Raw genomic sequence first — 15,197 nt, 5'->3', positions numbered from 1 at the left:
AAGGCGCTCCCTCCCGGGGGCCGGGCCCTGGGTGTGGGGGCAGAACACAGGGCCCGGTACCGGAGCTTCTGCCCCTGCCCTCCTCCAGCCCCTGCCCTCCTCCAGCCCCATCTCCTCACTGCTGTGCACTCACCGCTTGCCCAGGCTCTACTGGGGCAGTGGCACCCGCTGTGGCCTTTCGTAGCTGCCCCCATTGTGACACGGCCTTGTGACACACCTGTGCTGTCACAGAACCCAGAGCGCATCACAGGCAAGCCCCGCCCGCCGTCCCCAGCCCGGTCAGGAAGCTCCTCATGGCCCTGGGCTTCAAGCATTTCTATGGGAATGCTTGAGAGACAGAATACTTAATATAGCCAACTTCTCTGTTTGCCAAAAGTCTTTACTTCAGATAGGGATAGAGGAAGGACATTCTCTAAGATACAGAGGATTAAATACAAAGAATGACACACTTCAGGCCATTTGAGAAACTGATCTCATTTTATTATTTTTTCAAACATAGATATTCAAATATTATTTAAAAGCAGACAATTGACTACAGGAGGGCAGGGCAGTTCTCTAAACTAAGGGTAACTTTGCAAAATTGACAACACTAAAGGGCCTCTTGAAGGAATACTAATAAACAAGCCTCATTAAACAAGCCTCATTCAAGTCTAGTTAATGCTAATAAACAAGTCTAATTCCAGTCTAGTTAATGCTAATAAACAAGTCTAATTAAAGCTACAATTACAACTAAAGCTATAACTGCAGCTACAACTACAGCTACAACTACAACTAAAGCTGCAGCTACAACTCCAACTACAACTAAAGCTTCTGCTATAATTAACTAACTACAATAGGCCCCTAAGAGGCTAGGCTGCTGTCTTCAAGGTGTTCCAAGCAACCTCTCCCAGCTTCACTGTCTTCCGTGAGGATGTGCAGGTGGAGCAAGTTTCTGCCTCAGAGACTTGGTCAGCAGCACCGCTGTAACTGGAAGGTGAAGGGCACGGCTGCTCTGAGATGTGTGTGCCCAAGGAATCCGTGTGCTGCAGCATCTTCCTTCCACAGGAGCAGGAAAGCAGCTTCAGGATTGCCAGTGACAAAGGGAACAGCAGTGCAGAGTTCACGTGGCTGCCATCAGGTGTGACCCCACCAGCACAGATCTGTGCAGGGAACTCCTCTCACTGGTTAGAGAGCAGCACCCAGAGGCGAAATCGCAGCTGACCATAAGCTTGCATCGCCTCTTCATGGGCGGCCGGATCTCGGGCCAGGCGCTCAAAGAGGTTGAGCGGCTCAACCCTTAGCATTGCCGGCGGCAAGCTGATCTCTGCAGGAAGCCTCTCATTGCCTAGCACAAAGTGGTCCAGGCGTTTCAGCTGCAGGCAGCGGCGCAGGTACGCCATGATGTCCCACAGCCGCCGTGCAAATTCCCTCCTGCACCAGCGGGACAGAGGTACTGTGGTCAGCACGTGCATGACCACAGTCTTCCAGGTAGAGCTGGAAAAACCTGTGCCCCTCAGGATGCAGGTGAAGAGCTGCAGACATTTCAGGTGCAAGCTCTCACACGGCAGCTGCCTGGCGATGTGCTGGAAGAATTTCGCCTCTGCCACAGCGTACGTCTCGGGCCACTCTGTGCTTGCAATGAAGTTGGCCTGGGCGGGCTGGCTGCTCACAAAGCTGAGGGAGCCACCTTTCTGGGCCTCCGTGGGCTGGCTGACCACAAAGATGTCCGAGTCCTCTTGGCGCACCCCAAAGAGCATCTCCACCGTCAGGCTCTCCTTGCCTTTGCTCAGCTGGAATCGGCAGGACCGGCTGCTGGGCTGAAACACCAAGTGCCACGAGTATGACTGAGGCACGTGCAGCCACGAGCATCTCACCAGGTGGTGGAACCAGCGGGAGGTTTTTTCCACGTCCAGGTAGGAGCCGGTGCAGAGTGTCTCTAGGAGGCTGCGCTGCTGCTTCCGCCGCAGCTCCTTCCGCGAGTAGTGCAGGAAGCACAAGAGCTTCTCGTCCAGCTCCTCCATCCTGCACGTGCACACCAGCTCCACACGGACGCTGAAGGTCCTTGCTGCCATCTGCCCTTCACTGTTCAGCTCCAGCTCGAAGGCGTGCCCTGGTGGGGGATCTAGTGGGACCAGCACACGGTACACGCCATCCCAGTCACGGGGACTCCAGCCTTCAAAGGCACTGCCCACCCCAATGGCTTCCTGAGGCACGGGGTAGAAGCTATTGCTCGTGCTGTCCACAAAGACACGGCTGAAGCTCTTCATCAGCTCAGCTGTCACTGAGCAACCTCTCTCCAGGTCCTCCACAGGCCACTTTATGTGGTCCACTAAAAGGTTGCCTTGCTCATTCCCAACATCTCGGGTGTCCTCTCTGTCTTCGATTCCACCGCTGCCGCTTTCTTCCTTGCCACCATCCTTGTCTTCCTTTTCACTGGCAGCCACATTACCTTGTTCACCTTCTTTTCCATCCTCCTTCTTGTCTGCCTCCACATCCACATCACCCTGTTCTTCATCCTGCTTTCTATCATTGCCATCTTCTTCTAGAACTTCCTTCTTTTCTTCCTCAGTGGCAGCAAAACCACTATGGGCTGCTTCATTCCCACGTTCACTGCTGTCTTCCTGCCCAGTGCAATCCCTGCTCCTCTGTTCACTGGCATCACTGCTTTCCTGCACCTTCACATCCATGTACTCTTCCTGTCCATCTGCGTTGTCTTCCCCTTCATTCACATCCTCGTTGCTGCCCACCTTCATATTCACACCATTGGTCTTTTCTTCATTTCCATCTCCTCCTTCTTCCTTTCCAGTGTCCTTGTCTTGCTCCACCTGTACATCCTTGTTTTCCCCATCATTTTCTTCATCGAGGTCTTCTTCATTTTCAGCAACGTTGCCAGGTTCTTCTGCAGTTCCTTCACCAGTATTATCTCCTGGCACATCGTCTTCACCCTTTGCAGCCACAGGACTGCCTTCGCTGTCCTTTCCGCTGCCGCTGTCGTCTTCCTCCACAGTCACACCAGTGTTTTCTCCACCTTCCTCTGAACCAACGCTGTCTTCTTCTTGGTCTTTTCCTCCCTCATCTCCCAGGGTCTTGCAGGAGTTCAGGTCCTTGCTGCTGCTGCTGGCCTCACTGCTCCTTCTCCTGCAGCCAAACCACAGGCCCAAGAGGAGCAGGACTCCAGCAAGGACCCAGAATGGCCACTGCTGCAGGACGCCAAAAAGAACGGCTCCCCAGCCCTCATCCTGCTGCTCCAGCTCCTGCAGCAGCCGAGCCATCTCACGGTCCAGCAGCTCCTGACGCTCCTGCATTCGCCGGTGCGTGGCCTCATCCAGCCCATCCCCAGCCGGCTGGGGGTACTGGATCAGGCTTTGCACGAGCACGAATACCAATGACAGTAAAGCCATGGTCTGCAGGAGGACACACAGAATGCAGAGTTCAGTGGGGCCGGAACGGACAGAGTCAGTGTGGGGCAGGAGCCGGAGGGATGTGGCGGCAGGGAGGAGAAGGCCCCCGGCAGCTGGCAGGCGGCGAGGCCTGCACCGCTGCCCCAGCAAGCGCCGCGCCCTCAGCAAGGCGCTCCCTCCCGGGGGCCGGGCCCTGGGTGTGGGGGCAGAACACAGGGCCCGGTACCGGAGCTTCTGCCCCTGCCCTCCTCCAGCCCTTGCCCTCCTCCAGCCCCGTCTCCTCACTGCTGTGCACTCACCGCTTGCCCAGGCTCTACTGGGGCAGTGGCACCCGCTGTGGCCTTTCGTAGCTGCCCCCATTGTGACACGGCCTTGTGACACACCTGTGCTGTCACAGAACCCAGAGCGCATCACAGGCAAGCCCCGCCCGCCGTCCCCAGCCCGGTCAGGAAGCTCCTCATGGCCCTGGGCTTCAAGCATTTCTATGGGAATGCTTGAGAGACAGAATACTTAATATAGCCAACTTCTCTGTTTGCCAAAAGTCTTTACTTCAGATAGGGATAGAGGAAGGACATTCTCTAAGATACAGAGGATTAAATACAAAGAATGACACACTTCAGGCCATTTGAGAAACTGATCTCATTTTATTATTTTTTCAAACATAGATATTCAAATATTATTTAAAAGCAGACAATTGACTACAGGAGGGCAGGGCAGTTCTCTAAACTAAGGGTAACTTTGCAAAATTGACAACACTAAAGGGCCTCTTGAAGGAATACTAATAAACAAGCCTCATTCAAGTCTAGTTAATGCTAATAAACAAGTCTAATTCCAGTCTAGTTAATGCTAATAAACAAGTCTAATTAAAGCTACAATTACAACTAAAGCTATAACTGCAGCTACAACTACAGCTACAACTACAACTAAAGCTGCAGCTACAACTGCAACTACAACTAAAGCTTCTGCTATAATTAACTAACTACAATAGGCCCCTAAGAGGCTAGGCTGCTGTCTTCAAGGTGTTCCAAGCAACCTCTCCCAGCTTCACTGTCTTCCGTGAGGATGTGCAGGTGGAGCAAGTTTCTGCCTCAGAGACTTGGTCAGCAGCACCGCTGTAACTGGAAGGTGAAGGGCACGGCTGCTCTGAGATGTGTGTGCCCAAGGAATCCGTGTGCTGCAGCATCTTCCTTCCACAGGAGCAGGAAAGCAGCTTCAGGATTGCCAGTGACAAAGGGAACAGCAGTGCAGAGTTCACGTGGCTGCCATCAGGTGTGACCCCACCAGCACAGATCTGTGCAGGGAACTCCTCTCACTGGTTAGAGAGCAGCACCCAGAGGCGAAATCGCAGCTGACCATAAGCTTGCATCGCCTCTTCATGGGCGGCCGGATCTCGGGCCAGGCGCTCAAAGAGGTTGAGCGGCTCAACCCTTAGCATTGCCGGCGGCAAGCTGATCTCTGCAGGAAGCCTCTCATTGCCTAGCACAAAGTGGTCCAGGCGTTTCAGCTGCAGGCAGCGGCGCAGGTACGCCATGATGTCCCACAGCCGCCGTGCAAATTCCCTCCTGCACCAGCGGGACAGAGGTACTGTGGTCAGCACGTGCATGACCACAGTCTTCCAGGTAGAGCTGGAAAAACCTGTGCCCCTCAGGATGCAGGTGAAGAGCTGCAGACATTTCAGGTGCAAGCTCTCACACGGCAGCTGCCTGGCGATGTGCTGGAAGAATTTCGCCTCTGCCACAGCGTACGTCTCGGGCCACTCTGTGCTTGCAATGAAGTTGGCCTGGGCGGGCTGGCTGCTCACAAAGCTGAGGGAGCCACCTTTCTGGGCCTCCGTGGGCTGGCTGACCACAAAGATGTCCGAGTCCTCTTGGCGCACCCCAAAGAGCATCTCCACCGTCAGGCTCTCCTTGCCTTTGCTCAGCTGGAATCGGCAGGACCGGCTGCTGGGCTGAAACACCAAGTGCCACGAGTATGACTGAGGCACGTGCAGCCACGAGCATCTCACCAGGTGGTGGAACCAGCGGGAGGTTTTTTCCACGTCCAGGTAGGAGCCGGTGCAGAGTGTCTCTAGGAGGCTGCGCTGCTGCTTCCGCCGCAGCTCCTTCCGCGAGTAGTGCAGGAAGCACAAGAGCTTCTCGTCCAGCTCCTCCATCCTGCACGTGCACACCAGCTCCACACGGATGCTGAAGGTCCTTGCTGCCATCTGCCCTTCACTGTTCAGCTCCAGCTCGAAGGCGTGCCCTGGTGGGGGATCCAGTGGGACCAGCACACGGTACACGCCATCCCAGTCACGGGGACTCCAGCCTTCAAAGGCACTGCCCACCCCAATGGCTTCCTGAGGCACGGGGTAGAAGCTATTGTTCGTGCTGCCAACAAAGACACGGCTGAAGCTCTTCATCAGCTCAGCTGTCACTGAGCAACCTCTCTCCAGGTCCTCCACAGGCCACTTTATGTGGTCCACTAAAAGGTTGCCTTGCTCATTCCCAACATCTCGGGTGTCCTCTCTGTCTTCGATTCCACCGCTGCCGCTTTCTTCCTTGCCACCATCCTTGTCTTCCTTTTCACTGGCAGCCACATTACCTTGTTCACCTTCTTTTCCATCCTCCTTCTTGTCTGCCTCCACATCCACATCACCCTGTTCTTCATCCTGCTTTCTATCATTGCCATCTTCTTCTAGAACTTCCTTCTTTTCTTCCTCAGTGGCAGCAAAACCACTATGGGCTGCTTCATTCCCACGTTCACTGCTGTCTTCCTGCCCAGTGCAATCCCTGCTCCTCTGTTCACTGGCATCACTGCTTTCCTGCACCTTCACATCCATGTACTCTTCCTGTCCATCTGCGTTGTCTTCCCCTTCATTCACATCCTCGTTGCTGCCCACCTTCATATTCACACCATTGGTCTTTTCTTCATTTCCATCTCCTCCTTCTTCCTTTCCAGTGTCCTTGTCTTGCTCCACCTGTACATCCTTGTTTTCCCCATCATTTTCTTCATCGAGGTCTTCTTCATTTTCAGCAACGTTGCCAGGTTCTTCTGCAGTTCCTTCACCAGTATTATCTCCTGGCACATCGTCTTCACCCTTTGCAGCCACAGGACTGCCTTCGCTGTCCTTTCCGCTGCCGCTGTCGTCTTCCTCCACAGTCACACCAGTGTTTTCTCCACCTTCCTCTGAACCAACGCTGTCTTCTTCTTGGTCTTTTCCTCCCTCATCTCCCAGGGTCTTGCAGGAGTTCAGGTCCTTGCTGCTGCTGCTGGCCTCACTGCTCCTTCTCCTGCAGCCAAACCACAGGCCCAAGAGGAGCAGGACTCCAGCAAGGACCCAGAATGGCCACTGCTGCAGGACGCCAAAAAGAACGGCTCCCCAGCCCTCATCCTGCTGCTCCAGCTCCTGCAGCAGCCGAGCCATCTCACGGTCCAGCAGCTCCTGACGCTCCTGCATTCGCCGGTGCGTGGCCTCATCCAGCCCATCCCCAGCCGGCTGGGGGTACTGGATCAGGCTTTGCACGAGCACGAATACCAATGACAGTAAAGCCATGGTCTGCAGGAGGACACACAGAAAAGGGTTCAGTGGGGCCGGAACGGACAGAGTCAGTGGAGGGCAGGAGCTGCAGGGATGTGGCGGCAGGGAGGAGAGGGCCCCCGGCAGCTGGCAGGCGGCGAGGCCTGCATCGCTGCCCCAGCAAGCGCCGCGCCCTCAGCAAGGCGCTCCCTCCCGGGGGCCGGGCCCTGGGTGTGGGGGCAGAACACAGGGCCCGGTACCGGAGCTTCTGCCCCTGCCCTCCTCCAGCCCCTGCCCTCCTCCAGCCCCGTCTCCTCACTGCTGTGCACTCACCGCTTGCCCAGGCTCTACTGGGGCAGTGGCACCCGCTGTGGCCTTTCGTAGCTGCCCCCATTGTGACACGGCCTTGTGACACACCTGTTCTGTCACAGAACCCAGAGCGCATCACAGGCCAGCCCCGGCCGCCATCCCCAGCCCGGTCAGGGAGCTCCTCATGGCCCTTGGCACCCAACGACCCAACAGCCACTAAGTGCAGACCCATCACTCGGGAACTTTGGAACCCCAGAGCTTCCCTTGACAAAGCAGACAAAAGCATCCTCCCACATAACCATCCTCGAATATACATTTGGGTGACATGACCCATTAATACACTCGGTATACCATTGTAGGCTTTTATTTAATATTGGTGGGCAACATTTTTTATTAGTATTTTTTATACTTATTACTTTTGGGGCAGGATATCATGTAGGCTAATATTTTGTTACAGATCTGGTGAGAAATCCTCCTAAATGAAATCCAAGTTGCTTGGATGACACATGCGAAGATTTAATACCCTCCTAAAAATGCCACATAACTTAATTACAAATTTTTAGTGCCTTCAATAAGCTCTTAGCTTTCAAACTCTATAGTTCAACACCATGCAAAACACTTGTATAGCCACAATTTTGTTCAGAAAGTAGAATGTCTTTTTTTTTCAAATTTGTGCTAAAATGTGCCTCTGTCACTCCCAGAACAGGAACTTCTGTCTCTTTCTGCTATCTCTTTGTGTATTTACCTCCAAATGACTGTGAGTACAGGAGAGATTATACTCCCCAACACTTCTTTGGGGAACTGCAGAAATGGGGAGGGAGGAAAGGGAAACAGGATGTGACTTGAGTACGTGCACAGTGACTACAGATGTCCACGGCTAGACAGACACTGATGTCAGGAGGATCACTCCCTCCCATTAGTGCGTAGAATGAGAATAATGTTGGGATTTCTGAATCTGCTCTGAATTGGATTTGCTTAACAGATGCCATTTAGTAAAAGCAGTCATAGAAAGAGTTTTGAACCCTCTTCTGAGCTGATGCCATTTATCATGTATCTTCCCCACATTCTTCTAGGGAAGATGTTTTTGATGTTGTCCCATCCTTCTTTTTACAAGGGAGCAAAAATTATTTGCCAGGTGTCACTCTTTCAGTTTTGTTTCCTCTCATTTTTCAAGATTTAATGAAGTGAACATTCAGCAGCATAGTTCTGTATTTTTTGAGCACAATTCTTCTTTTATCCAATTGAGGCCCTTCTGTGACTATGAAAACATAAAAAACTGTTGTGAGCTACAGTTTACACTTAAGAGGTTGATATGGGCCAGTTCTCTAAGGTTATTCTTAGTTCAACTGCTGTGTAAACTGTTGATGTCAGTGACTGGAAGCTGCTCTCCAGGACGTTATATATATGTATGATAATTATATGACAGAAAATGCAACATATAGTTGGATCTGACCTTCAAGTTCACTAGCTTAAAAAAAGAAAAAAAATCTCTGAAAAAAGAAAGAAATTTGCTGGTTTTCCTATTACTAAATGTCTTCAGATTTATATTTAGTTCACTGCATATAAAAAAGACTTTCCTTGCATGGACAGCAGTGCCCATCCATCGTCAAGCTAGGGTATACTTTAAGACTCAATGATCACTGCCTCCAGAAAGAATTTTTGCGGCAAAACAGGCAAAGTCTTTCGTGTAACTATACAATCTTCCAGTAGTAGGATCTTCGCTCTCACGTAAACACTTCACGTTTTTCCACAAAGGAATCTGAGATAGATTTTTCTCAGAAATAACAAACCATCAAAAATTAATTAAATAACAAACAAGGGGAAAACACCACTTCTTCACTCAGCACATTCTCCTTCATTTTCATAAGCATTCAGATTTACAGCTGCTGGTACTACCACAGGAGCAGGGTTTTCTCTGGTTTTATTCCATCTTCCAGCAGAGCAAGCACAGCTGCAAAATGCAAACTCATTTCTAGGCTCTCATTTACATCACCAGTTTACCACATTCCAACCAGTCATAGTTGTGCAACACCCCATCAGAGTACTGGGATTACTGCAGTGTCACAGACAGTTTAAATGAGGCTCAAGGAGCTGTACAGTTTTAACTATGTTTTATATGGATAGTTAAATGATGCATGACATGGAAATAATCCAGCTGTACTGAAACTTAACAAACTAACTGCTCTGATGCAACAGTCAAACATCAGTTATAAAATGAAACAGGTTTAAAGCTAAAACAATATAGAGAACAGAATGCCTGACATTGTAAAGTAGCATTTTCAAAGGACCATTTAAAACATTAAACAAGTGTACTCATCCAGTCAAATTTTCAAAAGAATTCCTGGCACTAAAATGTTCTCTGTTTGCTTTTTCACCATGTTTAAAAAATGGATCACTCTTAGGGGGAAGAAAATCCTGTGTGCAAAACACTGCATGAAACTAAAGAATCCTTAAACATGGCTAATTTCCATGTGGAGCTGATGATTTAGCACTGTCATCCTTCAGCAGAGGAGAAAGAACTGCCTGTCTTTAGTTTACTTATGTAAGATGAAAAAAGTGAGGAGTGTGAATTTGATCTTGCTTCATCTACTTCAGTGGCCAAACACTTGCCATGACTTCAGTGGGAGTGAGACTGCATCTTAATTCATTCAATGTGGAGAAAAACAAATCAGCTGAGAATAATGCTCTTGTTTATTAGATTTAAATTACTACCATAGTTGTTTTTAACAGTGCTAAGTAAATCCTGTTTTAAAAGCCAAAGGTTACCTTCAGTCATGCTTTTTCCTATGTATTGTGTCACAATGCAGGAATCCTGGTCCTCTGACAAAGTTCCACCGTTTACAGCAAGCAAGGCTTGCTCTCAGGCATGGCCACATTTCCACATAGGAATGATATATGTTTGTGGATGTCACTGGTGAGAACATCCAAATCTGGGCTGGGGCATCCCCCTCAGCCAATAAACCTAACTAAAATATCCATGAAAAGCAGCAAAGTAAATCAAATCGGTAGGGTTAAATTAGGAATCTGCATTTCTGCAGGGAAATTTTAGGACAGCCACAATTTGAAAAATGTTTAATTTTTGTTTTCTTTTCCTTAGAAGGCAATCAACCTTCTGGTTTGGATGTTCTCTACTCTTCCTTATAAAGTAGAACCTAGAGAAACACTCAGAAAATATGTATGCAAGTACCTTTCAATTAATTAAAAAAGATTATTATTCAGAAGATAGATAGAAACAAGACTGTCTACACTGTATGAATTAAACATATATGAATTATGAAACAGACCCTTCCATTCTTTAGTAAGTGATGCTGTCCTGAAAATGACATTCATGAATGAGATTGGTATATGAAAACCTTCTGCATCTGCTCTAGAGGTTGAAATGAGGCTGTTAAATGAGGCAGCAGACAAGGAGGATGTGCTGCTTAGGGAAGCTGAATGTCACTTCTGTGCTTGAGGAGTTCTGCAGTTTGGATGAAGGTCACAGGTTATCTCCAGCTGCATGAAAATGAGTGATAAATACACACTGTTTCTCTTAGACTGAAAGCAGTGCTAGACGAAGAGTATTAAAATAGGGACTATTACTCAAAAATCATCCCCTGGTTTTCTAAAGCTGGCAATCTTCTATTAGAAGACAGTTTGCTACCTCTTCTATATATTAAATCTATAACATAATAATAAAAGCACCTCAAACTTGTAAAAGTATCTAAAATACATGGATTAAGTAAGGTCTATGCAGTGAGAGCACCCTAAAAACATCACAGGAGCAGTGACAATTTCTAGTATAGTAATGACATGAACTAATATGTAGAAGTTAAGTCTAAGTGAAGAAGAGAATTTTTCAATAATGGATCAGGGAAAATGTGGGAATAAAGGATGAGATATGTGATTAAAGATTATAGCATATTATATTAACACATGTGGAGAATATAGGACTTTTTCTGTATTACAACATATTTCAATTGAATTGTGTGTAGTTTTAGTTTTATACACGCATGATTTTTTTAGAACACAATTTTAGACTGGGGCACACAATAAAGGAAATCTATCATATGACATTGCATTGATTCTCACATCACTCACTGGAATACCTTAACATTTCCAGCACAGATTCTCACTTCATAAGATGAAAACCCAGAGATGAAAACCTGTAACTGCCATTAAGAGAAGGTCTAAAGTTTTAATTGCTGTCTGAACACAAAGGAGCTGTGACATGCTGTGGTTTCTTGAAGCACTCCTGCAGTTATAGACGCATCTTTAACTACCCCATCCTCTTCCCCATCCACCACTGACTGATGCAGCTGGGAGATTTAGTAACTGCAGAGCAAAATCTTGCTTACTTTCAGCTCTCCTGCCCCAGCAAATGCTCAGCTCTTCTGGGAAGATGGACCTATGCCATAAACATACTACACTTTGAAGGGAATGAAACCTTCCCTTCAAAGACATGCATCTGACCAGGTTTTTGGAACTGCCTGGTGTGGCCATTTCTCATCTGTTTTCCACAAAGAAGGGAAAGAACCCTGTATTCTCCTCCTCATGATATTTCAAGTCTTAATTCCAAAGAACATAGATGCCAGGGCTTGTCAGTGACATGACTAACAATTTTATGAGAACTGGCAAGACAGTTCATTTCTCCTACATCTTACTCACAGAAACCTTGGAATTATTTTGTCAGAAAAACTTGGGGGAAGGAAGGTAGACTTAATTCTGACAAGTTTATTAAATATTCAGTGCATCTGACATCCTGTTATCAACAACAAAAATATGGTTTAATTATGATAAGACATACTGGCATAATTTACAATACATCAGTGTGACAAAACAGCAGTGAATATTTTCTAGTTCCATGTGGAAAAATACACACCTTCTGCCCTCCCAAAAAAGTAAGATTAGGCACAATAAATTCTCATAATTCTCCTTCTTCTGGCTTTTCAGTTGCATCACAGCTCTCCAAATTAAGATTTATGTGCTATTTTGCATTTGTATCTGTTATTGATTTCCCCCCCCTTTACAGGGATATAGGTAGATAAGTTTGGACAGGAAACAGTATCCCTCAAGCCAAACTGAAAGGTTTATGAAGTTGCTAATAAAAGTTTGGGTCAGGGCCTAGATATCAATCATTGCTCATTGTCTTTTTAAACGAGCTCAGGCATTTTCCCAACCGCTCCCAGCAGGTCTTTGCCACTATTTTAAACTAAGATTTCAGCCATTTCTTTTTTCCCTGTGTTGACCTCAATAATTTTTCTTTCTCCCTCTCTTTACCTGCCAAATGCATCCATCAGGATTCTGCCAAAGGCTATCTGCTTTTGAAGTTGAGAGGAATTCACTAATCGTGAGTGTCAAATCCACAATAAATGCCATTGCCATATGGTATATGCTGCTTTTGGGAATTATCTCAAAAGGCCTAGCTGTGAGAAGGCTGGCTGTATGTTAGGAGGGTTTTACTGCTAACTTTCATAACTCATGTCATGTCTTTCAGTTTCTGTGTTCGTTGGCTTCAGTGAGTGCAACTGTTTCCTGATTTTATAACAATGTTGTCAAGATCCCTTGATCTCGCTTCCTCCGTCTCTCTCACACAAACACATCCAAACACATCTATACACAGTGGAATAGCATGCACAGTGGCATGCAAATCTAGCAAAAGAGAAGCTTGTAAATAAATAGCATGTCATTCTGCTTACTCAATAAATTCCTCTGGGTGTTAAACTCATGATAAACGTATCATAAGCCCTGATGAAGGCTTTACAGCCTGCCCCATCACACCATCCTGAGTGCAATTCTGCGAGGCACAGGAAGACGTAAGTTTGAAAAACAGAGCAGAAATAGCTCCCATAAGGGCAGGGTGCTGACATAGTTGAAACATAACTAACTGGAGAGCATTTGTTTTAGCTAAAGAAGACAGCAGCAGTGACACATCTCTGTGCCTATGGAGGTGTACTCTGCATTCAAAGCAATAAGAAATCCACCTTTTTAAAGAATTGTCCATTAATACATAAATATGTCTGCGTTGAAACTCTCTAGATGGTACCATTCTCAACATAGAACTACATACAAGACCAAGAATTTCCATAGAGAAACATGCTTTTGTGATCCAAAGAGGCAAAGAGAAAGAAAATCACATATGCAGCGTTTAACATACCAACATAGTGATAGAAAAAGAATTGCAAAAATAAATGTCAGCCCCCTTGAAACACTTGAGGCAGCTCTCTCAACATTCTCTGATGCTCTAGGAAGGTGTAAATGTCCTCCATGTCTCACATATCCCCACCAGCCACATGGAAATGTCTCCAATGCGCCTCAGAGTGTTTCAAGTACCACTCCCCTCTAATTTATGTAATCTGTTAATATCCTCTTGGAGCAAACAGAAATAATAGTTTAAAAAGACAATTATATTTCAGAAACATGTGCCTCTACATGACAAACCCCCCCCCAGAATTTAATACCGTCCCAAGGCAGAATTCATCCATCCTTAAGGCTTCTATTATGTATTTCTGGGATTGTGTTTTGCTTTCCTGGTAAGCAATACAAATGAACTGCTGGCAAAATCACATTAAATGAAAAGGAGCAGAATCAGAAAAAAATACTGTGAAGTTTACCTTTATAGGAAAGCTTCAGTCTTGGGATATTTTGTTTTGACGTTCCAGTGACTGGAAGGAACAGCATCACTAAAGACAGCAGGCTGCAGGCATGTGGCATTTGCAAAGCTCTCATTCTGCTCTCTTCTTCTGTATCTTCTTTTGCACTACAGTGAAATATCTCCCCACTTTTCAAACAACCCAAGTTTTATCTGGAAGGAAAAAAGGAAAACATCTGTAGACCTGCTTTACTGCATAAATAATAATTCTGTGAGCAAGCCAGACCTATCTTTAAAGAGCAGCTAATTTAATTTTTTTTGCTACAAAAGTATTTTTTCTCCAGTACAAGTAAAAATGTTTTGTTTCTTTAATACTAAATTTACACATTTTGACATTGGAAAAATATGTAAACTTTTCAAACACCAGTGTCTAGCATAGCTAAAGTTCAAGCACAAATTAAATTAATGCAGTATCCACAAAAAGAACATTTGCCATTCAAAAGTGACCACGTAACTTGTTAGTTCATACCAGTCCACTGGATATCTTAATGTTTTATAACTCTTTTTATCTCAGTACAACAGCTATTTTATGTTTATGCTATGACTAGAATGAACAGTAATGTCTCAGATGCCATGGGGGTACAAGCAGAGTTAACAATGAGTACATACCCATCAAAACTTTCATAAATAAACTAAGAAAACTGGATAGAACAAGCAGTTGTGTTTAGTTTTAATAGAAAAAAACAGTCAATGCAGATGATGTATTTAAAAGTGCTTTCAGTACAATATTTCCAGCAGAATAACTGCAACTCATCCACCAAAATGTCCTATAAACTTTAATGAGTGTTTCAGGCTGGGGTCAATAGGCTGATATGAGATTTTTGTTAGCACAGTGTGCAACTAAGCCAGCTTTGCAGCACTTTTCACTTAATAAGTGTCATTCATATTCCATAAATCTTGAAGTGTTTTACAAATGAAAGCAGTTATCACTGTCCTTATTTTCCCTATGCAAAAACAGAACCATAAAGCTGCAGTGAACCTATTTCCTCAAGGTCACACAGCACAGTAGTTGAAAAGAAAACAGCAACAGCAATCCTGGTGTCCTTTGCACCCAGCTATCAAGGACCCCTTTTGCCCAATAACTCCACTTTTGTACATGAAATTATTGTAAATGGCATCTTGAGTTCTGAAGGCAAAACTTGATGGTTAATAAATCACAGACATCAGAGTATGAAAATACTTGTAAGACCAGATCCTTCCTCCTGCAAGTGCACGATGCTAGAGGTCAAGGGAGACAGCTGGTGAAATGACAAATATCAGTGTTTGAGTAATGCTGTAAAACCAAGGAGTAAAGAAATGTTATGGTTAGTCAAGAGATTAATGGCTCATGACTTGCCATGAAAATTCTTTTTTGAAAGGTACTGGAACTGCCTGATTAAAA

At 46.3% G+C, this 15,197-nt stretch overlaps 3 protein-coding genes across 5 annotated transcripts in view; all 3 read right to left on the bottom strand.

The window, feature by feature from the left end:
- SEMA3D (semaphorin 3D) overlaps positions 1 to 15,197 on the bottom strand; it is a 144,497-nt gene that overhangs the window by 88,805 nt on the left and 40,495 nt on the right. For all 3 annotated transcript variants that reach the window (XM_038153514.1, XM_038153515.1, XM_038153513.1), the window contains one exon: positions 13,779 to 13,969. In XM_038153514.1, coding sequence (XP_038009442.1) covers positions 13,779 to 13,893 — 115 coding nt within the window. In that variant the 5' untranslated portion in view covers positions 13,894 to 13,969. The remainder of the gene's footprint in view (positions 1 to 13,778; positions 13,970 to 15,197) is intronic.
- On the bottom strand, positions 669 to 2,772 carry LOC119707899 (inositol 1,4,5-trisphosphate receptor-interacting protein-like 1). The gene has a single exon (XM_038153518.1). The coding sequence runs from the start codon at positions 2,730 to 2,732 to the stop codon at positions 1,158 to 1,160; it is 1,575 nt and encodes a 524-aa protein (XP_038009446.1). The 5' UTR covers positions 2,733 to 2,772; the 3' UTR covers positions 669 to 1,157.
- LOC119707900 (inositol 1,4,5-trisphosphate receptor-interacting protein-like 1) lies at positions 4,547 to 6,304 on the bottom strand. Its single transcript, XM_038153519.1, has one exon. It carries the CDS (start codon positions 6,262 to 6,264, stop codon positions 4,690 to 4,692), a length of 1,575 nt encoding a protein of 524 aa, XP_038009447.1. The 5' UTR covers positions 6,265 to 6,304; the 3' UTR covers positions 4,547 to 4,689.

Source organism: Motacilla alba, chromosome 1A (assembly GCF_015832195.1).
Source record: "Motacilla alba alba isolate MOTALB_02 chromosome 1A, Motacilla_alba_V1.0_pri, whole genome shotgun sequence".
Taxonomy (NCBI): Eukaryota; Metazoa; Chordata; class Aves; order Passeriformes; family Motacillidae; genus Motacilla; species Motacilla alba.
Note: the sequence above shows the minus strand (reverse complement) of the source record. Positions and strands in the feature narration are given on the sequence as shown.

Excerpts from the sequence above, each read along its gene's own strand:
- LOC119707899 (XM_038153518.1), bottom strand. The coding sequence starts at position 2,732 with ATGAAGGTGGGCAGCAACGAGGATGTGAATGAAGGGGAAGACAACGCA.
- LOC119707900 (XM_038153519.1), bottom strand. The coding sequence starts at position 6,264 with ATGAAGGTGGGCAGCAACGAGGATGTGAATGAAGGGGAAGACAACGCA.